Source organism: Leptonychotes weddellii, chromosome 1, assembly GCF_054177405.1.
Source record: "Leptonychotes weddellii isolate Sample4059 chromosome 1, ASM5417740v2, whole genome shotgun sequence".
In the NCBI taxonomy this organism is placed as follows: Eukaryota; Metazoa; Chordata; class Mammalia; order Carnivora; family Phocidae; genus Leptonychotes; species Leptonychotes weddellii.
Window position 1 is genome coordinate 62,823,640 of NC_138369.1, and position 22,849 is coordinate 62,846,488.

General features: G+C 37.7%; 1 protein-coding gene across 1 annotated transcript in view; it reads right to left on the reverse strand.

Annotated features, from left to right (window-relative positions):
* Window positions 1-646: 646 nt before the first annotated feature.
* RBMS3 (RNA binding motif single stranded interacting protein 3) overlaps window positions 647-22,849 on the reverse strand; it is a 668,889-nt gene continuing 646,686 nt past the window's right edge. Inside the window, exons 12-13 of the mRNA XM_081826971.1 lie at window positions 3,502-3,582; window positions 647-778 (exon numbers count right to left, since the gene is read on the reverse strand). Of these exons, the coding sequence (XP_081683097.1) occupies window positions 647-778; window positions 3,502-3,582 (213 nt within the window). The remainder of the gene's footprint in view (window positions 779-3,501; window positions 3,583-22,849) is intronic.

Here is a 22,849-nt window from a genome sequence, read left to right on the forward strand (position 1 = left end):
GGTGTTCAAGGTATCCCTGCAAAAGGAGTGATACTGTCTTCATTTAAGAATTCATGCAGGCTTACTATCCAGTTTCAAGTGGAAATATTGGAGTTTTTTCCAAAAATATGTATAGTAGTTTGTTTTTGTTTTTGTTTTTTTTTTAATGCCCCTTTCTGTATTTAAGGCTTAAGTGAAATTTTACATTAACTCTGGGCTTGGCCATATGACTTGCTTTGGCCTATGGGGCAGTAGTAAATGTGTCCAAATGGATTGAAAAGTGCTTCATTTGGGCTCCCTCTCTTGCTGTTCTCTGAATTCTGGGACTTCCATGTGAATAAGATGATGCAGGATCAGAAACACATAATCCAATTGCTTCCATCATATTCAACCAACAGACAACTAACACCCAGAAGCAGAGCCGCAAAAATGACCATCAGCTGTCCCCAGGTGCTTGAACAATTCTAGTCAAGACCAGAAGAACCATCCACCTGAGGTCAGCTTAAGTTGCCGGCCCACAAACTAAATAAATAGACCCATGAACTAAACAAATGCTTGTCACTAAGTTTGGGATGGTCTGTACTGCAGCAAACGCTAACAGATACAACATGAGAGTATGGTGACAAGATGGTCGATCTTGAGGAAAAGAGCTTAGCGTAGCCCAAACTTACTTAGACTGTTGGTAAGAATATGCAGGTGCATGTTCGTTGGATGTGTCCACTGCTATCTGTTGCTGCTGACCACTGGTGTCCTGGGATGAAGGTGCCACTGTCTGGGGAGAGGTATCAGCAACAACACCCTAAGGAGGCAAATAAGAACACAAAAGCCTTACTGGCTTTAGCAAAGGGCCTTCTTCCAGATGGACTATAGGGAATATCCCTCTTCTACTTGGCTTGAGTAGAGTTGCACTCGGCCAAATGAAGCTACAGGAAGTACCCCAGGGAAAACCACAGAGCACATCTGGATAAAGGCTGAGGAATTCACTTCAATGTGTCACCAAGAGGCCTTGTCTTCAGAAACCTCTACTGTAGTCAAATGGTCAGAAAACCATTTTCACCAAACTTAGAACTTTTAAACCATGGTTGCATATAGCCACACTAAATAATAATTAATCAAAAGCTCATGCAGGATTCCTATAAAAACTTGTATATTCAAATATTTCCCTGGGGTAGTGTACCGTGTCATGTCATGTCTCTTTGACTTGGCAAAACAATGGACCTAAAAAGAAAAGAAAGGAAAGAAAAGAAAAGAATACATAAAAGCTTGGAATTCTTTTAAAAGGCTACTGTTAGGTAGGTTTTCCCTTCAGCAATTTGGTTTGTTTTGGTTTGTTTTGTTTTCTACAACATGAACTAGAATTCATTTCGAGGTTTCAGAAAACAGACATCCTTAATCTTGATTTGCTACTTCTCTCACCCTCTCGTTTCTCACAGATGCCAACAAGGATGCCAACAAGGAGTGGATCATCGTTAGGGATAGATGTTTGCTTCTGAGAAAGGCACAGGTGGTTTTATCTGGCAGGTGGGAGGCCTAGAGAAGGCATCTCTCTGAATATGTTCTCTTGGTTTTACTCATAGCCTTGGACACCTACAGTGATGTCAGGTTTCAAACGTTTTGGTCAACTCTCTATCCCTAACTAAACTGTTCCTTAGAATCCAAAAGTTCTCCCTATATTACTTCAATCTTTTTTTTCCCTAATATACTATTTGGTATTACTCATTTTTCTGAAAGTCCCACTAGCATTTATGTGTGCGGATATTGGTGAATATTCAATGAGTGTTTTACATAGAAAAGAGATCGGTGCTTTTTCTATACGCACAAATTCAAAGCGATATATTAAAGTGTACCTCCATTTTTCTTAGTGAAAGACTTTTATTTATTTATTTTTTTGTAATCGTTATGCCCAATGTCGGGCCTGAACTCACGACCCTGAGATCAAGAGTTGCTTACTCCACCTACTGAGCCAGCCAGGTGCCCCAACCCAAAAGACTTCTTTTTAACTATAGACTTCTTCTTTATAATTAGACTGTTTCTAATAAGTTACACTGTCAAATGTGTCCCATCATTTTATAGTCATCAAAATGCTCAAATTCTCTAGATAAGCATATCCATATGTCAGTGTAGACAAAGAAGAATGCAAATATGTGGTAGAGATCTATGCTTAAAGTGCCTAGAATGTCTAGATCCATTAACTGATGATCTAGCTGCTTTTTGCTGGGTCAAATACAGCAACAAACAAACAAACAAAACAAAACAAAGCAAATCCCACATCTATTTTAAACACATAGTCTTGAAATTCTGAAGAGCCAATTAAAACCTGATCAATACTGACACATTCTTTGGGGCCCACAGGTCTAGAGCACATAAAAGATCTAAAACTGGACCTCCTTGGCTTCCTAAATTACATGATGGTATTCTCTTAAACTTCTGTTTTTCCCAAACCTTGGTACTAGCAAACATCTGGCATGTACCAAACAAACACTGGGTAAGATCCAGTTTATTCTGTGAAGGTTTCCCCAATCTCTGTAGTTGTAGAGATTGAGCAAGTCATGGTAGCCTTCTATGTGGAGTGGTTCCAGCAGCCTAGTTGGCAGGCAACTCATGGACTAGCAATAGCATGGACTCCAGAGGAGTCCCTGCCGTTGGGAAGAAATGCACTGTGACCATCATGGCAAACGCCATCAGGAGAAGGGGAGGAGTGGCAAGAGACAATGACGGCTAGGACTAGACAGAAATATACACATCTAAGTGTTTTACCACTATCTATATAGCTCTATGCTCTCTTCTTTCCTATGTAGCTTGCTGGCTCTGTCCAGTAAAGTCACGTGTACAGGGGATGGATTCAGCCCAATGGAAAGAGAGAAGGAAAGGAACAAAGTTTCCATTAAAGACAAAATGACTTCATCATTTGAGGTATCCACAGCCATAAGAGGGTGCAAATAAATCGGAATCTGGGGATGGGACCCAGGCATAAATATTTTTTAAAGCTCTCTAAATAATTGCAGAAAATAATATACGGAGAAGTTTGAGAACCAGTGCACTAATGTGAACATAGATTCCCAAGGGAGCTTGTTAAAATGCAAATTCTGATTCAGTCAGCCTGGGTGGTGTCTCAGACTTTGCATTTCTAACAAGCATCCAGTGATGCTGCTGCTGCTGCTAGCCCAGGGACCCTCTTTTGAGTAACAAGGCACCAGCAAACTCATTCAAATAGTTGCAAACATGTTTTCCTGCCCTATTCATGAGTACTTGCGGTTAACCTTTAATGGGGTAGTGATCTGGTCTCTGATCTTTTAAGTATAAAAACGATACTCCCCTTTTACCTCTACAGCAAATTGGTTTATTTCGTGGGCAAAGCACAATGTAGGCATGTTGGTGCACCTTCATACAGTGAACTTGCAATGTCAAATTTTAGAGCGGCACAAAACCACACATAAAGATTGCTTGGGTTATGGGGGCCCACGTACATGCGGCTGAGATTTGTCATCCCTACCTCTTTCTATAAGACAGGGACAGACTTACTTCAATAGAAACAGCTGTCGGAGGCACAGGCGTGTACTGGGGAAGGTAGGTCCCTTGCATAGGCGCGGCAGCAGTCATATACTAGAGAGAACCAAAGAAAAATGCAGGTGAACTTGAGATTGCAATCAGCGAGGAAAGTAGGTATCACATGAAACTGCTTTAGATGTGTAGCCCACAGCCAGTGCATTATTACGCTCTATTTCCACCAACAACGGGGCAGTTCCTATCAGCAGAGAACGAGCTTGGCTTACTGATTCAGCCTGAGCAGCAGCCCACCTCCACAGTATTGGTGCGGTATCGTCCCCCTTCCCTCACTTTGTCTTTGTAGCCGTTCTATCTTAGATCCTAACATGGCAGTTTCATGTCTGAAACATACATTCCATAAGGGCAGGGAGGATGTCTGTCTTTTTTTCCTTCTCATTTTATTGCTAGCACCTATCACACAGTAGGCTCTCAACGAATCATTTGTTGAATGAATGAATCATCAGATTGTTAGCGATCATTTCTTTTCTAACTAAAAAAAAAGAAAAAGAAAAATAGAGGAATAATGCAAGCGATGCGCATGTAACAGTATTCAGAATTGGCGCATGTTCTCATTTTGTCATTTTCCTACCACTTTTTTTAGGTGCAAAAGAAATAGTATTACAGATAATGACAAAGTCTCCTTTGTGCCCTTCCCCCCTTTCCATGCTCATGTCACTGGCAGTGTTTTTCTTTTCAACTCCTTTAATTCTCCAAATGTTCTTCATCTGGATGGACAATGAAACCCGTCAAACCATTTTTCACTAAGTTGTAGTTTTCAGTAAACATGCGTTGGGAATAATAACCTGCAGTTTTGCATTGCAGAAAGGGAGCCCCAGGAAAATTACTTGCTCACCCACATAAGCCAAATTCCATATTCCCATGTCTAATGCCTATCTCCCCTGCAAATTCAACATTCTACTCTTTGAAAATAGAATTTTCTATGGAATCAGCTGTATTCCTGAGCTTCTAAACTTGACCTACATTACAAAACATCAGAGCCAGCATCATCTACTGAAGACAAGTTTTCTCCATTCACGAAGGTTAGAGACATGATTTTGATGGAAAACTGCAAGGCTCTGCTACTTTATTCTTCTAAATTTGCTGGTTCAAATATAAATGCCAAGCCTCAATGTGCAAAACTTAAATTACTATGTTTTGTGTATCCTGGTCCTTTCAGTGTGCAAGCGACGTAATGGTTCTGAATCAAGGGGAATATCTGAATGGAGATGAGCTCATCAGTTGTTCAGTTGTTGGTGTTGTTGGTCGGTATTCAGGGAGAATGATAGCAATTAAGCAACTCTGGAATAAATGTATTTCCATCCTAAACTAAAAACTGTCTTACTGTATCTACTTGCTAAAAATAGAGACAGGCTTAATGAAACAACCCTAAATCAAACAAACCAAACTGTTGTCTATAATCCACATGTAGCCACTAATAACTGGGTAACACTAATGACAACTAAGTTCAATTCCAATCTATATTAAACAAAACAAAACAAATCAAAAAAAAAACTTGTCACTTGGACCAAGAGCAACTATTTGAATGGCCTGAAGATATTACTAATTTCGGTTTACACTTAAAAATCACCAGAGATTTCTATGTATTATCTCCTGTGTTCTCACAGCAGCCATCAATTTTCTATTGCAATTGTCCAGACTGTCGTCTCCTTAAAGGCACGGGCCAAACTCTTCATGTCTCTGTATCTTCCAACACACCATGCCATGCCTGATACTCAATAAATAATTGTTCAATGGCTGAAGAAAAAGTTGCAAGAAGAAAGCCTTCCATTTCCAGTTACAAATCTTGCATGCCCTTAGCTGTTAATAATTCTGAGCTCACTGTAGATAGTAATTTCATCACGCCCATAGTTTATTTGTATAACCTTTAAACATATACTTTAGCCAACTCTGCTCATTATTGTCCTTGTGTCTTAAAGCAGACATAAGTACTCAGGTATGTGATTGCTATCAATTTTTCAAATAAGTATAGAACTCGGGAGTCACCTTTCAGCAAATATATTCCACATCTAGAGCTCTACGGCAGGTGTCTGCCTTGCTAACAAAACTGCTCTAGGAAGTATTTTGGGGATAACAGTTCAGATAGGTGTTTTGCTTATATTATATAGGTTATTAAAATCCTTTGAGCATTTTCTATAATGTTTATTTTTGAATGGTAGCTCAGCTGAGGAAAGAGCTGTGTTCTAGTGCATTCTGGCAAATGCTACCGAATGTATCTTCTTTTGTGATATTGACATACAATAAAAACTGAGAAGTCAAGTTTTATAGCAGCCTATTTGAAGATGATTAAGGGGCGCCTGGGTGGCTCAGTCATTAAGCGTCTGCCTTCAGCTCAGGTCATGATCCCAGGGTCCTGGGATCGAGTCCCGCAACTGGCTCCCTGCTCTGCGGGAAGCCTGCTTCTCCCTCTCCCACTCCCCCTGCTTGTGTTCCCTCTCTCGCTGTGTCTCTCTCTGTCAAATAAATAAATAAAATCTTCAAAAAAAAAAAAAAAGATGATTAAGACACCATTCCTTCTTTCCCTCCTTCCTTCCTTCCCTCCCTCCTCCTTCCTTCCTTCCTTCTGGTAGCATTTACTAATTTTGCTTAGAACTAGTTGCTGGAGGGGAGGTGGGTCAGGGGATGGGGCGGCTGGGTGATGGACACTGGGGAGGGTATGTGTTGTTGTGAGCACTGGGTGTTGTGTGAGACTGATGAATCACAGACTGGTACCCCTGAAACAAATAATACATTATATGTTAATTTTAAAAAAAGAACTAGTGTTCTAAGGAACATACTTTGGAAAATGCTTCTCTAATTGAATCTTGAAAGCCTTAGTAGATTTTTAGCAAGGGGGAATATATTTTTGCCAACTATGAATCTATGTAAGCCCAGAGCTGATTCTATTGGGACTCATGTTCTATTTTCTGGGCATGGTTTTCCAAGACTTATAATATACTAGTAAAAGAACACATTGATTTGAGTATTTTCTATTCCAAAGTTAGTAATTCCAAACTTTGCAACTGGGTCTAATAAGTGAGAGTGTATCTTTTGCCTGAGAATATGATACCACTGGTACTTACCTATAGGACACTACTTTGATCTGTCTGCATCCCTCAGGAGCCATTTCTGTGAGTTATAAGTAGGGGCATGGCCTGGGTCACTCAGAGCAACACTCACTAGTTCTCTAGTTCACTAGTTTACCAACCTCCCTTGCCAAACTAGAGTTCTCAGACAGTGTAGTTAATGAAAAGCATTTTATGTGATTCTTAGCTAATCTTCTTCAAATAACTCTGACTTAATTCAAACCCTCATCTGTGTTTTGTCTAGTAGAACTGAATCAGTGTATTTTCACAACTTCCAAGACATTCAGTGAAGTTGTAAACATGGCCCAGACTGAACTGCTTATGGCACAAATTCATACTCCTCTTTAGAACAATGCGGTGAGCTAGGAAGGACGGCTCACCCATTTTACAGATTGAGATAAGATCCCGTGTAATAGGAATAAACTTCTGTTCTTCTGACCCATGACTGAGGACACTTTTCAGTCTACTTCTTTATCTTTGAAATTAAGTAAATAAGGTCTTAAGACTTTCCTTTAGATTGTTTCCATCTAATATAGATGTCAAGATGGTTTGTTGTTGTTGTTGTTGTTAATGGGCTGGAAAAACTGGAGATCCAATTAAGAAACATGGAATGATATGCTTTGGATAATATTTTTATTGCCATTTCATTTCCATGCATTTCTTAAATTTCACTTCGTACTCACAATACCTAAGTTTCTTCCAGGAAGACTACCCTATATGCTTGTTTTACAATTTAACTTACTCTTCTGCTACTCCTCTGAACAGAACCAAGAGAGATTTTATAGTATTAATGACATCAGCTCAGTTTAGTGTGCTGTATCTTTTAATGAAAAAAAAAAAATCTTTTTTTTTCCCCCCTCACAGAAAAGATAATAGACAGAGTTTGAGAACATTGAAAATTAGGGATAGGCTTATTTTAAACGAGTCAATACTGTGGAGCTTTATGCCCCATAAGATTATTTCTGGATAAACTTTTGCAATAAAACTCTGCAGTAGTAGACACATATATTCTAGGGTGAAGCCTCCAGAAGTGACAGCTTTGTAAAACTCGGAGCAAATGCTTACAGGAAATGGCTCCAGCTATGTGTAAGATCAACTCCCAGCTTTAGGTAATTGGTGACAAATAACTCTGAACCTTCTTGGCAAGCACAGTTTGATTTCCTTAAGAGCACAGATAAACTACAGTCAGACTTAATAATCCAGGCTGCACAAACACTGTTTAGATCTGGATGCCTCAGAGACTTATTTTATCCAGCTAACAAATGACAAAAGACTAAGAGAATGCCCTGCGATATAAGAAATCTGCCCTTTCGGCTTGATAAATTCTGGTGGATTACTTATTAAAACCATACCAAGAATGGATGTATATCCTTTAAGCTAATTTCTTTTATTGGTATGTTTCAAAGGCTAGAAAATATCTGCCACCATTCTTTCATGAGTGCAACTTATTTTGCATTTTTTGATACAATGGCTGATGAGAACCACACTGCAGTGAGATGATGTGGATAAAAGGAGTACGTCCATACGATATTTCCTTGTTGGTAGCAACCCAAGGTTTAGGCATGAATGGAGAAATTTTATGGTTTTGGTAAACAGCTTGATTATTTTTACATCTTCTAAAAGCACTGGATTTTCACATGTAAGTTCGAAGGAGACCTGAATAGCCATTTTCAAACCCACAGAATAAATTCCAGACTCCATCACTTGTTCCAAGAAGTCTAGACGCTGCATCACCAAGATAGTTACACAAAGATAGAAAAAAAAAATGGTGAAATTGGAGAGGAATTGTGTTTTTGCCTATTTAAGTCAGGACAAACTGTTTCTGTTACTGTGGAATCATTGATTATTTCAGAGGAAACAAAACTCCACATTTTTAGTTCTGGATTTACTTTCTCTTCCCCCACCAAAGCAAAACAAATATGTTTTATATATTTCCTGTGAGGAAATTTTCATTTAATAATTTGTAGAGCAAGGGAGTAGCAAGGAATTTCCTACATTTGAATTTTTGAAATTTCCTCAAATAATTTATCAAACTTGCTCATTTGGAGTTGTCACTATACCGCTTAGATTTTAAATTGGTGCTTCTAGTCCTTGCTATAAAATTCTTCAAGACGCTTAACAAATTCCAGAAAGGGGAGTTGTCCAGGTACTAGCAAACCTGGAAAGTCAATAAGGATACAGGAAAGTTGCAAAAATGCACCTCAGAAAGGAAGTTGAGCAGAAAAAAGCAGCATCATGGAAGATGATGCCAACAGAATGCAGTGTGAATTACTTTCAAGGTCATCCACCGTAAAGTTTCTTCTAACAAAGGAAACTTAAGGGAACAGCCTGGGTTGGGTGAGTGGCTGAGGGAGAGGCATGGTGTTACCTCAGATAGAGGTACTTTGTGGTGTGTAGATTTGTAAAATTCTGTCATTTTAGAGCTGGGGAGTAATACCTGGACCCAGGATGGTGAATCGGTATCATTTCACATGCTTGCTTTGACTAAGCAGTAATTGCTGCCTGGAATGAAATTCTAAGAAGGTCTCTAAGTCTCCATGCTACTCAATGAATGACAGACCATCCACAGAGGGGAGGAAAGCCGGAGAGATTCTCCTTGAAAGGAAAGTGTCCACTAGGCTGGACTCCTATATGGGCCCCCACTGTACATTCTTCCTATAGTCTTTCTACTTCTGCCAATAAAATGTTGGAGAATGAAGTGGATCCTCATCCAGAACAATAGTAATGAATGCTTTCATGATGTTTTGTGCTAGTATTAATTTATAAAGTAGGTACTAACAGAAATAACAAAGTAGACAGTTGTGAAAAATGAAATAATTATCCCTGAAGAGTAGGTGGAGGTGAATACAGATAGTAGCATATACTTCACTTACTAGGAGTAAAAACACTAAAGGAGGAAAGATGGCCAGTAGATGGCTTGATAAAAATTGAAGCCCAGAATTCTTAGGAGTATGTAATCTATAATATTCACCCAATTCCCTAGAATAGTACTAAACACAATCCACAGAGAGGTGTGCATTAAATTATTAAACAAAAAATACACAATGTCAACATTGTGTTCTGGGGTGGCACCATTTTTTGGCAACCCATAGCAAGGAGAGTAACAAGGAAGAGTCTTGGAAGTTGCTCTCAGCTTGGAAATTTATGAAATCTCACCCCCAGTGCAACAGGGAGAAGTAGTCATTCCCATACAATCACAGGCTAAGGAGGCCTTCAGTTTTGCAGAGAAAGGAATTTTCATGAATGTCTTGGAAAAATCCAAAGCCTGCTAGGTTCGAGCTTGTGCACAGATCCCTGTGGTAGTAATAAAAATAAGATATAATACTATGGAAATGTAGCTGATTGAGAAACTGTGCCTAAAATTTGAACTTCAAACAACTCTATATAGGCATCATGAATTCCTTCCACCCTCTCAATTTTTTTAAAAAAATTTGCTTTATTTATTGATTGATTGATTTAAAAAACAATTATTAGAATTAATAAGGGAGTTTAGCAAGGTTGCTGGATATAAAGTCAATAAAAAACTAGTTCTATATATCAACAGCTGACAATTAAAAATGAAATTTAAAATAATACTATATCGATGGCACCAAAAAAATAAAACACCTAGAAATCACTTTGAGAAAAGGCATGAAAACTTCTATACTGAAAATTAGAAAGCATTGATGACAGGAATTAAATAAGACCTAAATAAATGAGGAGATATATCACATACATGGATTAGAAGACTCGATTATTGTTAAAATGTTAATTCTCCTGAAAAGAATCGATAAATTCAATGTAATTCCAGTTGAAATCCAAGCACATTTCCTGGTAGAAGTGAACAAATTCACTTTAAAATTTATATGGAAAGGCAAGAGACCCAGAATATCCAAGAAAAGTTTGGGGGAAAAAAAAAAGTTGAAGGATGCATACTACTAGACACCAAGATTTACTAAAAAGTCATGGCAATTAAGATATTGTGGTATTGTTGCAAGGAGAAAAAGAGTGTCACGATAATTCAATGTAGGCAAGAATGATTTTTCTAATAAATGGTACTGGATAAGCTGGGTATCTATAGGAAAAATGATCCCAGATCCTTACCTCATACTATACAATACCTCATAGTGTACAATATTAGAGATAGATCATAGCTATAAATATGAAAGGTATTTTAATATAGTTTTCTAAAGGAAAGAGGAGAAAGCTTCATGAAATTGAGAATAGCAATGATTTCTTACACATGACTGAAAAATAACTAATAATAAAAGAAAATATCGATAGCTGGGCTTCATTAAAACTAAGAACTGCCAATTATCAGAAAACAAAGAAAAGATATTTACAGTACGTATATCTGACAAAGCTTATACATAGAATGTATATTTTTTAAAAAGAGCCACAGTCAGTAAGAAGACTGAACACTGAATTTTTAAAAATGAGTCTGAATGAACTATTAATACACATAATAACTTACATGAATCTCCAGGGAATTATGGTGAGCAAGAAAAAAGAATTCTAAAAGATCATATAGTGTGATTCCATGTATATAACATTTTTTATATGACAAAATTTTAGAAGTGGAGAACAAATTAGTGGTTGCCAAGGATTAGACATGGGGGTAGGGGACTAATAGGGAGGCATGTATAGGTATAAAAGTGGAACAGAAGGATTCTTGTGATACTGAAACTGTTCAATATCTTAACTGTGGTGGTAGCTAAAAAAGTTATATAGGTAAAAATTGTATAGTAAATACACACACAAATGAGTATAAGTAAAGCTGGGGACATTTGAATGAAATTTGTAGATTATATCAATGTCAATATCTTGCTTGTGATATTACACTATAGTTTTGTAAAATATTACTATTGGGGGACATTGAGGCAATTGTACAAGGGATGTCTCTCTATATGATTTCTTACAACTGCATGTGAATCTACAAAATCTCAATAAAAATTTCAGTTAAAAAACAAAACAAAAATCATGTATATATAGTCACTCAGACACTTCAGGAAAGAGAATATCTAAATTCCAAATGGCCAGTATGCATATGAATACATAACCTCACTCACTGGTCATCAAGAAAATGCAAGTTAAAAATATTATGATATAACACTATAGTCTGACCAGCATGGCAAAAATGAAAAAGACTGACAATACCAAGTGTTAAAGAGAATGTAGACAACTGGAACTCTCATACACTGTTAGTAGGAGTATAAATTGGTGCATCCACCCTGTAAAACTGTTTGGCAGCACATGTACAGAATCCATGAATGAGCAATCCCACTCCTAGGTATGTGCACAATAGAAATTCTTTCAAATGTACACCAAGAGATATGTGTCAAATATTTAGAGCAGCATTATTTATAATGGCTCCAAGCTAGAAATAACCTAAATGTCCCTCAAGAGTAGAATTAATAAATTGTAATATATTTATATTGTATGATAGAAACAATGAAAAAAGAATCCTTGCTCTACAAATATGGATGAATCTCCAGATATATATATATATATATATATATATCAACAGATATAATGTTGAATTTTTAAAAAAGACCAGCATAAAAAGCTTTATACTGTATAATTTTATTTACTTAAAGCTCAAAAACAATAAAAACAAATCTGTGTTGATAGAGGTCAGGGTTGTGGGTATTTTTATGGAGATAATAAAAGGGCAGGGACGCAAAAGAGGCTTCTGTAATAATAGGGCCTTTTATATCTTGATCTAGGTGGTAGAAACATGAGTATCCACCACCACACTTTCTAAAACTTACTGAGCTATAAACTTATGAATTGTGCATTCTTCTGTACATACTTTATATTCTATAAAGGTGTTTACAGTAAAGAAAAAAGGACCAACAGAGAAAAGGAAAGGTTGACCTTAGGGGAGAGCAGGGCCAACTTATCCATTTAAACAGGCTAGATTGAGTCGATTCAGACACAAGCTTGGGAGATTTGTAAGGTACCTAAGTTCTTTTGTCATTATTTCTATTTTTTGAGGCAAGATGTGAGGTGCAAGTGAGAGGCAGTAGGTTTGGGAGAAGGTATGACATGGTTGTCTTGGAGGTGAGAGCGAATGGACCAGGGATATGAAGTAAGATTTCTGGGCAGTGCTGAAGGCCCATTTAAGTTGTGTGCTCATAAAATTACTGTGAAACTTGGCAGCATTGGTGGCAGGCTTTATTCTTGCCACATTCAGCTCTTCAAAGGAATGGAGCAGACTGAGAATTGCAAGCAGGAACAAAGTTTTACCAGGAGGAAAAGTGAGCAGGGGAGGTGAGGACACATGAAAGGAAGTGATTGCAGTGTTCTAGTATAAGATCTAAACTAGGCACGGATGTGAGCAAATGAAGGAGAAAACTGATACCGACAAAGTGGCAGGCAATAAGCAGGTAGGCAGGCTTAATGGTGTCAAAGAATTATTGCAATAAGGGTCATTAAAGTGGTTGTAGAAGGACGGAGGTGGTAGTCAGAGAATGGCCAGTTTGAATTTGAGTTATTTTCAAAATTGAGATTTGGAGTTGGTGCAGTGATTGTTATTAACAAATTCTAGGATAAGGTAGAAAAAAAGATCAGCAGAAGTGAGGAACTTGGGAAATGAGAGACCTAGGTGCTCTTTATGAAATTCCAATGATAGATATATAGTCTTAATTCACTTACTAGCAACATCTAATACAATTTTACTGAGCCCCTTTTATGTGCCAAGTTTTAAGTGAGCATATATGATAGTGTTGAAACATGGATTGGGCAATAGGATGTAACAGAACCTAGGAGAAACAGATTTTGCTACTGATCCACTGGGTGTTCTGGATAGTTTATTCCTATTTTCTGATCTTAGGTATATGAAGCTATTTAATTTTACGTATTGTTCATTGTTGCCAATCTTACATTCACCACAGTACCTGGGAACAGAGAGGCAAATGAAAATCCTTGCAAGTTCATCTTTTGTATTGTTACTACTTTTCTTCTGTTAGTCTTTCCATTTTGCATTTGAAGGTTTATGCCTTCTTTGTTGTTTAACATTCTCTACTGTTCTTGCATATTAGTATGATTTATTGATGGTAAAGAATTAAAAGTCTCTGTAAAGTGGTGACCTTTTCAAATGAGAGAGGCTACTGAGGTCAAATCATTTATTTAAATCAATCTCTGAATTTGAAAGTATCAGAAAGAATTCACTTAACAAATGATCTGACTGACCTATTATCTAGATGTTCTTTCATAAACTTATAGGAACACACAGCCCAAACAACTAATGTCCTCAGCTTCTTCAGACTCATTTAATCTTTTCTCAAGGAAACCAGGTTTTTACATTTTTTTAAATATTTAAATTTTTTTTTTTATTTTGGAAATGAAAGAACTGAAGGACTTTGTCAAGAAGGTAGACAAATGAACTAAGAAGTCCTCAATGGAAACTCTGTTGTTTTCTGTTTAAGCCTGTGACTAAAGCATTAATTTGAGCTAAGTAAAGACACTTCAGTTGAAGGAAGGGAACTGATCCAGGGTGCCACACACACTGTAAATTCCATTTGCACGCAACACATTTCCTCGCAACCATCTCAGGCCCACACATTGTGAATGCCAGTCATCCCAGTGAACCAGAGTAGACACAACAAGAGGAAATGTTGAGGGTGCCCCACAATATCCTTTGAAAGAATCCGGTCTCAACAAGAGTCAACAAACATGTTCTTTTTTGATACGTTTGTTTTTCAGTGAAAAGACCTTCAGAGAAAAAGCTTGACCTATTCGACTCATTAGAATATTCATATAAGAGTTTGATCCACACGGGTGGGGAACAAATGAAGGAGAACAAGGAGGAAGGGGAAAGAAAGGAAAAGATGGATCAACATTCTAAATAAGGAGGAAAGAAGAGAAATCAACAAGGAATTGGGCATAAAGCTATTTGAGAAAAATACTTCTAGGAACGGTTCATATTTAGGAAAAAACAAAGATTTACATGGCACTGCTCTACCTCTATAAGCATATTTAACTTTGGTAATACAAAAACATAATGGAGGAGTTTCTGCCTGGCTATAGATGTTATCATTATTTCCTCCAGGGATAAGAAGCATTCAAAGAAAAGAACCAAATGCAAAAGATAGGAGGATTGGAGGGAACTAGACCTTCTGGTGCCAGAGTCAAGATTGCACTCCTGGCCACAGGAACTGGAGAACAGTTTATTTGATGACAGCTGTCAAAAGTGGAGAGATGAAGAATGTTATCTTGCGGTAAATTTCAACCTACTTGCACTGAGTTCTCAGAATCATTGTGATCTATAATATCTCACTTACACTTGGCTTTACCCAATTCTGCCTGCTCACAGTGATGAGTCCTCCTTTCGTAACTTCCTTCCTCTGTGCCTTTTGCTTTCCACTGTGTTCTAACCTCTTCCCATCCACCCATGACACCCATCCTAAATCTATTTCTCAAACTGAATCCTGATGCTAAATTCCTATATGAACCCTCGTTTCCATCCCTAATTTGGAAGTGATCACTCTCTCTTCTGACACCTGAGTGCTCTTTATCTGTACTTCTGCTACAGCTTTTAGCACTCAAACCCTGAAAGCTCCTAGAGGCACTATGCCTGATTCATTATGGTTGGCACCTAATATGCAATTATTGAATGAATGAATGAATGCAAAAATGGATGAATAATTCAGCACTCTGGGTGAAAAACTCAAACTGTATAACCCACAGGAGCTATACGGTTGTTCAGGGAAGAGCACAGAAATCCTAGTCCTTTGTTTTCATCTTGGTGCCTATGATGATTTGTTTATGTGTCAACTTGACTGGGCTAAGGGATGCCCAGATAGCTGGGAAAACTGTATTTCTGAGTGTGTCTGTGAGGACTTTCTCCAGAAACCTTTAATATTTGAATTGTTAGTCTAAGGAAGGAAGATTGCCTTCACCAATGTGGGTGGGCATCAATCAATTCCCTGAGGGCCTGAACAGATTAAACAAAAAGGTAGAGGAAGGGCAAATGTTCTCTTACTTTTCTTGAGCTGAGACATCCTGCCTTCAGACACGGGAGCTCTTGCTTCTATGGCTTTTCAACTCAGGGACTTACACCAGTGGTCCCCTGCTTCTTAGGCCTCAGACTGGGAGTTTATACCATTGGCTCCCTGATCAGATTTGGACTGAATTATACCAGCTTTCTTCGTTCTTCAGCTTGCAGACAGGGACTTCTTGGTCTCTAAAATCATGCAAGCCAATTCTTATAATAAGTTTCCTCTTTATCTATTTATCTATGTATCGTATTTATCTATATCTATCTATCTATCTATCTATCTATCTATCTATCTATCTATCTATCTATCATCTCCTACTAGTTCTGTTTCTGTACAGAACCCTAATACAATGCCTATGACACAAATGAATTAGTAGATAAAATGTGGTTATAGTGTGTCTTCAAGTTTGGCATTTCTTTGGAAGTGCATTATGGCATGAAAGAAAGCTAATGAAAATTATTACAAAGTGTAGAGAGGAGACTTTTCTAAGACCCACCAAAATTCTTTAATAGAAAATACCCAATATTGGGGGAGACTCTTGTTTCGAGCCTTCATATACTGGAAACCCCAAATTATAAGAAAAGGCCAGATTCACTCAGGAATTGAAACTGCAAGTACTGCTTCAAGCCTGAGTGAGAACATCTCACTTGCATTAAGCGGGAATTTGGCATATGAATAGAAAACCATTGGATTTTTCAGGGAGAACACTACAAACTCAGGGAGAATATGGTCAGCATGCTTGTGAACACAAGGGCAAATGAGTGAAATCTTTTCATTGGAATAGGTTGAAAGGTAAATATTTGAAATTAATGGTGGTAGTGAGGGTGCTGGCAAGAGAACAGGTGAAACGATACACAATGTTTTCTCGGCTGGACAGGGAAAGAAATGGAATAGGGAAAGTTGATAGATGCAGCAAAAAAGGAGAGATGCAAGAATGAAATGCTAATAAACAAGTATGAGGGTTTTAAGATTTCAGAGGGGCAGCCATTATGGTTAGGTCCATAATGTTCTCCGGACAACAATTTTAGGTGAGACATGAAGAAGGAACAATTTTTTATGAGGAGCATGAGGATGTGGAGGAATTTATCTTTGTGTTTTACAAAGCATTTTCAGAAAGACACAGAGGAAAAGATAGCATAGGAGGTCAGCAGTAAATGGGTGATCCACTGGGCAAGCAGTATGGAGTATCTTGACGATAAAGACTGTATGAAGGCGGAAGCCCCAGCCGATTGAATTAGGATGGTGATTCCAGAGACCAGAGAGAGAAGCCTGTTGGCATTTGCTCACCTCCAGGTTCCAGCCAGGCCAGGTGAGATCTCAGATGGTTTCACAGCCTGATATATGAATGCCTGTAAGTCATGCTAAAACTATTACTTGTTGGATACATAGTCTTTCTTTTTTTCCCACCTGTTCATTACTAGAGGCCATTCACTCTAGAGAGTTGGAAGTTTGAATTCAAGTTCAATCTAAGCCTATGCAAATGTTTCCCGTACGGAACTGCACAAAATGAATGAATCTTGAAAATGCTTTTCAGAAACCACCATTGGGTATTATTACTCTTGACTCACAAGTGCTTTCACAATTTCTTAATGGACAGGGAGAAGGGATGCCTATAATTACTGTCCTTATCACTGGTGTTGATCAGAAAAGCTTCTCTGAAGGATAGCCAAACCTTCCATCCATAAAATAATCTAGTAGCAAAACTGAAGCACTTTTCTTTGGGTTTTGTTTCTTGTTCTTTGTTTTTGCTGTTATTATTTTGAGTATATTGACTACTAAGTGTTGGGGCAATATCAACAAATTAATGCAGTATTTTTGGTGCTCTCTAATTTAACACATAAGAAATATCCTCATTTTATGAATGCATTGTTTTACTTCCTGGCATCTAGGTGTTTGACAATAAGCCGATTTGGGGATTGTTCATAGTTTACCATATCAGTTTGAAGAGCATCTAAAAAATAAATGACTCTAACACTAGGCTTCAAATTTAGCAAATTAAGGATAAAGATAATGATGTTTATGGTAAATATGTATGTATTCACAAATAAAAAAAGTGGAAACCTCATTTTTTGGGACAGTTGTTGATATACATTGCAAAAGGATTACTCAATTTGAGCATGAGTATAAGACTACATAAAGATTATTTTTAAAAAATAATCATTACCTATTTAACAATATGGATTTAGAAATAACTTTCCATTTGATTTTCAAGGCAACATGAAAGAAAGTTAAAGTCCCTGTAGAATAATAACAAACAATAAAACTAGGAAAATATGTCTACATTGTTTAGCATGATGGTTAAGAAAGATCTAAGCTTGTATCTATAAATCTCAGTTTTCTTGTAAAATAGACCCAAACATTTATGCTTTAAAGGTTTCTTGGAAATAATAATGCATACAAGACCATTAGCACAGGGCTGGGTACCTAATAAGAACCTAATAGATAGGAACTGTCACTATTATTGGTTTTATTTTTGTTGGTATTATCATTATAACAAGACAAAACTTTCATTATCTTAATATTTAGGATCAGAAATAAGCTTGGGCAGGAAATGCTCATTTATTTTCTCATAGAAATTACACTGAGACACCTGGAGTGGACATAGGGCCCTAAAGGCATGGGTGACAGACACTTAACCTACATGAAAAGATAGTTATAAAGAGGCGAAATGGGAGGAACTTACATTTTTGAGAAAAAGGGAGAGCCAGAGGAAACATGGTAGGGGTGGCTGTGGGGATGGGGTGGGGGTGGGGAGAGATGCCCATGAGCAGAATGAGCCTAAGGATATAGAGGGGAAAAGTGGGTGAAATCCCACCAGGGGGAGGTGGTGAAAGGGCATTTCAAGCACAGGGATGCATCTTTACAATCAATTTGAGATTGTTTAAATGCCCATCATGTGTCCATTATTGAGCATGCCCAAGAGTTCATTAATGTTATTCTGAGTAGGACTTTTGTGTGAAAACTGGAAAGGGGATAAACTCACATCTGAACTAACACAATGAAGAACAGAGAGAGCAGACAGAGGAGCCTATAATACCCTAGAAAAGTTTACCTATTTCAGAAAGCTGTGGACTTCCAAAGGGTATGGAATTGGGGGTTCCAGTCAATCTTATCTGGTTTCAAAATATTGGGGCACCCAGTGACATTTGGGTAACATTCTTTTTTTTTTTTAAAGATTTTATTTATTTATTGGAGAGAGAGAGTGAGAGAGAGCATGAGAGGGGAAAGGGTCAGAGGGAGAAGCAGACTCCCCACCGAGCGGGGAGCCCGACACGGGACTCGATCCCGGGACTCCAGGATCATGACCTGAGCCGAAGGCAGTCACTTAACCAACTGAGTCACCCAGGCACCCCCATTTGGGTAACATTCTTAAACAAAGAAGGTAAAATTGGGTATAGTTAACTTGGAAGGGCTGAAAAGTTACCCTAAATCTTAATATTTTTTCCTCCACTGGAAAAATAAGAAATAAAGGGTTTGATCATAGACAGAAGCATGTAAGAAGCAGTTCCAACAGGGAATAAAACTAATGGATATAAACTGTATAAACAAAAGGACCAGAAGTAAGACAATAGAGGAAGTAAGGCAACCAAAGTCACACAGAAAGAAAAATCAATATAGATATCATACTATTCTTAATTTTTATGTCCTGATTTTCCTTGGCTTGGTCCCACTTAGTTCATCTGTTCTTGACTTCTTCATCCTAGAAGACTTAAGTTTCTGTTTAGAGCCTGGGGACATTCCTTCACTAACTTGAAGGCTACATGGACACTATTTTCCTAGAACATTAACTACAGATGTTTCTACAGTTTTGGGACTGTTTTTCTCTTTCCTTTGACCAAAGGAATTGTGTTTCCCACATACCATTCAAAAATATTTATGAGAGGCAACTATGTTTAACCAGTGTCCTCCTTCATGAATTTCATGCCCACTTATAGAAAATAAAAATATGTGGGTTTGAATTTCTTAAAAATGACCTTTAATTCTTATCTAAAAGGATATTTACAAAACAAGAAGAGAAACTTAAAAAGAGGGATCAATGACTATACTGTGACTCAAGATCACAAGTTACAATAAACACAGATTCTAGAGAAAAGATACGAACAATGACATGAAGGAAGATGTAGTCATCATTTTTTTCTTACCCATTCAGCAGCCATTTCCCCTTCTCAATAGGAACCTGGATTTCCTTCAAGAATCCTTATGTTCCCCTTTCCCAAACATGTAGCTTGAATGCAGTTAACTCCACAGTAGTGGAGTGGATGAGGGTAAACTTTCAGAGTCAGTGAGACTACAGAAGATGTTTACTGGAGCTTCCAGGAAAGAAAAACTTGTGTGTGTGTGTGTGTGTGTGTGTAGATTTCTAGAAATGACTTTTGCTCTCTGCTGGCAGAGGATAGTATGAGTATATGGGGTCATCGCTGGGACAGCCACTCTGCTACCAGGACAGGGGAGCAGGCCTGGGTATGTCAGATGGGACGCTGTGGAATGTAGATGACGTGCAGCTATGCAGAAAGAAAATAGGTCTTTAGTGACATCATTTGAGCCATTAAATTAAACCACTGTGAGCCGAATGTTTAAATATTCCTGTGGTTGGGGAGGTCATATGAGTTTAAACGAAGAAATTAGGCAAAAGACAAAATGAGTTTAAAAAAACTCACAACATTATCAGCTCGGATAGGACTGCCCAAAACCATAGCAGGCCAGAGTAATAGCAGCCTCTGTGTTATGCCTGTTAAGCATTTTATCCTCTCTCATACTGTCCATAAAAGTTACTGATAGAAACTTCTCTGACATTGATAGTTGGCTGTCTCTTTTAAACATTTACCCAAATTCAGTTTGCCTAATTAAATTAAATATTTTTCATTACTATTTACAGCATCTCAAGACCATTTCCTAGATAGGAGATTCTAGTTACCAGAATTTTCTGAGATCGCTGAGGAAACTCTTATGGAAAATGGCTGCCACTATTCCACATCTGCCACTATTCCCGCTTAATGTGGAAACAAACTGCCCCATTGCCTGACATCCCAGTACTGGGGCTAAATGTTAACACATTCAGAAATTAGTACTTTACTGTGTAATAGGCCCTCAGGAAGGAGGCGAGGAAATCCTGAGAAACAGGCTCATGTCAGTTTTGACAAAAGAAAGAACTGTAAGATTACTCTACTTGATTGGATAGGCCCCAGAGATATAAAGTTCTGAAACAGTTCTTAGAAAAGCCAAGGAGAAGAGAATATAAAATGGAGCATGATTGTAATAAAGGATACCGAATGGTCCCAAACTATCACTTTATTTGTGTCAACTCTGCAAATGCCATTAAATACTAGAGGTATTATATCCTGGTACCATTTCTGCTATCCTATCACCCAGCTCTCCTACCTGACTGGATTCCCCACACCTTTCCAGTGTTACTAAAGTTTGGGTTTCTCTAGATACCACTCATCCAACTCATTTGTTCAGTTAATCTTGGGAGACTGACTTTCCTAAACTAAATCTTATATAGTGCTTGTGACCCAGGTATCTTATTTCTATCAGATACCTTGCATAATTTCTGAACTCTAATGTTAAACTCAACACATTATTTTTTTTTCTGTTTTTAAGTATTTATTTTAATTTCAGTTAGTTAACAGTGTTTTATTAGTTTCAGGTGTACAGTAGAGCAATTCAACACTTCCATACATCATCCTGTGCTCATCAGGACAAGTGCACTCCTTCATCCCCATCACCTATTTCACCAACAACTCTGCCCCCTGCTCCTTTCTCGTAACCATCAGTTTATTCTCTATAGTTAAGGGTCTGTTTCTTGGTTTGCCTTTCTTTCTCTTTTTTCCCCTTTGCTTATTTTTTTGTTTGTTTCCTAAATTGCACATATGAGTGAAATCATATGGTATTTTTTTTCTGAGACTTATTTCCCTTAGCATTATACTTTATAGCTCTACCCATGTCATTGGAAATGGGAGGATTTCATTCTTTTTTATGGCTGAATAATATTCCATTGTATATGTATACCACATCTTCTTTATCCATTCATCAATTGATGGACACTGGGGCTGCTTCCATATCTTGGCTTTTGTAAATAATGCTGCTATAAACATCGGGGTGCTATAAACTTTGAATTAGTGCTTTTGTATTCTTTGGATAAATACTGAGTAGTGCAATTACTGGATCGTAGGGTACTTCCATACATATTTTTGAGGCACTTCCATACAGTTTCCCACAGTGGCTGCACCAGGTGCATTCCCACCAACTGTGCAATAGGGTTCCCCTTTCTCCACATCCTCACTGACACCTGTTGTTTCTTACATTGTTGACTTTAGCCATTTTGACAGGTGTAAGGTGATAGCTCATTTTTGATTTGCATTTCTTTGATGATAAGTGATGTTGAGCATCTTTTCATGTGTCTGTTGGCCATCTCAAAAGGTTATTTTAAATATCAAATGTTATATAGGAGTGGAGCAAAGCTGGATGTAACCAGGTCTTCTTTAATAAGCACTGCAAGAAAAGCCTTCACTGTGGATTCCTTTAATTCAGGATCTTTCAAATTCTATTCCATAAAAGGAGTGTTCCAAGGATTTTTGACAGGTGTTCCACATACAAAGTTATCTCTGAGTAAACGAGTTTTAAAAATGAGGGAATAAACCAAGCTGCGTAGTTTTGTTTATCAAGGGGGTGAGGGTCCTTTTCTCTCTTTTCCTCCTTCCTTCTTTACATCCATCATTTCTTCCCCTGCAGGACTTCCCAGTGTTTAATGGGCAAATATTTACTGTGACTTTGTAAGCATCTCTAGGAAGACTAATGCAGTTTGCTACATTTCCCAAATGTGCTGGACCTTAGAACTTTTCTTCTTCTTTTTTTTTTTTTTTAAGTACATTAACATTTCATGAGACTGAGGTACATTCTCAAGGACCCTGGTTTTTAAGCTTGACTTTACATTGGAATCACCTGGGCAGCTTTAACAAAATACTGGTGGTCTGGGTCCCACCTACAGATAACCTGATCTAATGAGCCTGGAGCATAGCCTGGGTGGTTGGATATTTAAAGCTCCCCCGGTGATTCTAATATGCCACAAAATTTTAAATCTGCTACTCTTGTAGTTGTTTGGGAAGTTGTGCTTAAATATGTTCCATAAGGAAATCTATATTTCACATAATGACTAAAAAATTAATGAAGTTTAAGTGATACATTCAAATTCTGTACTCTGTATTTCTATCATTCTTCCTTGGAGTTTTATCTTGCATTAAGAACAGGAAAGTAAAACAG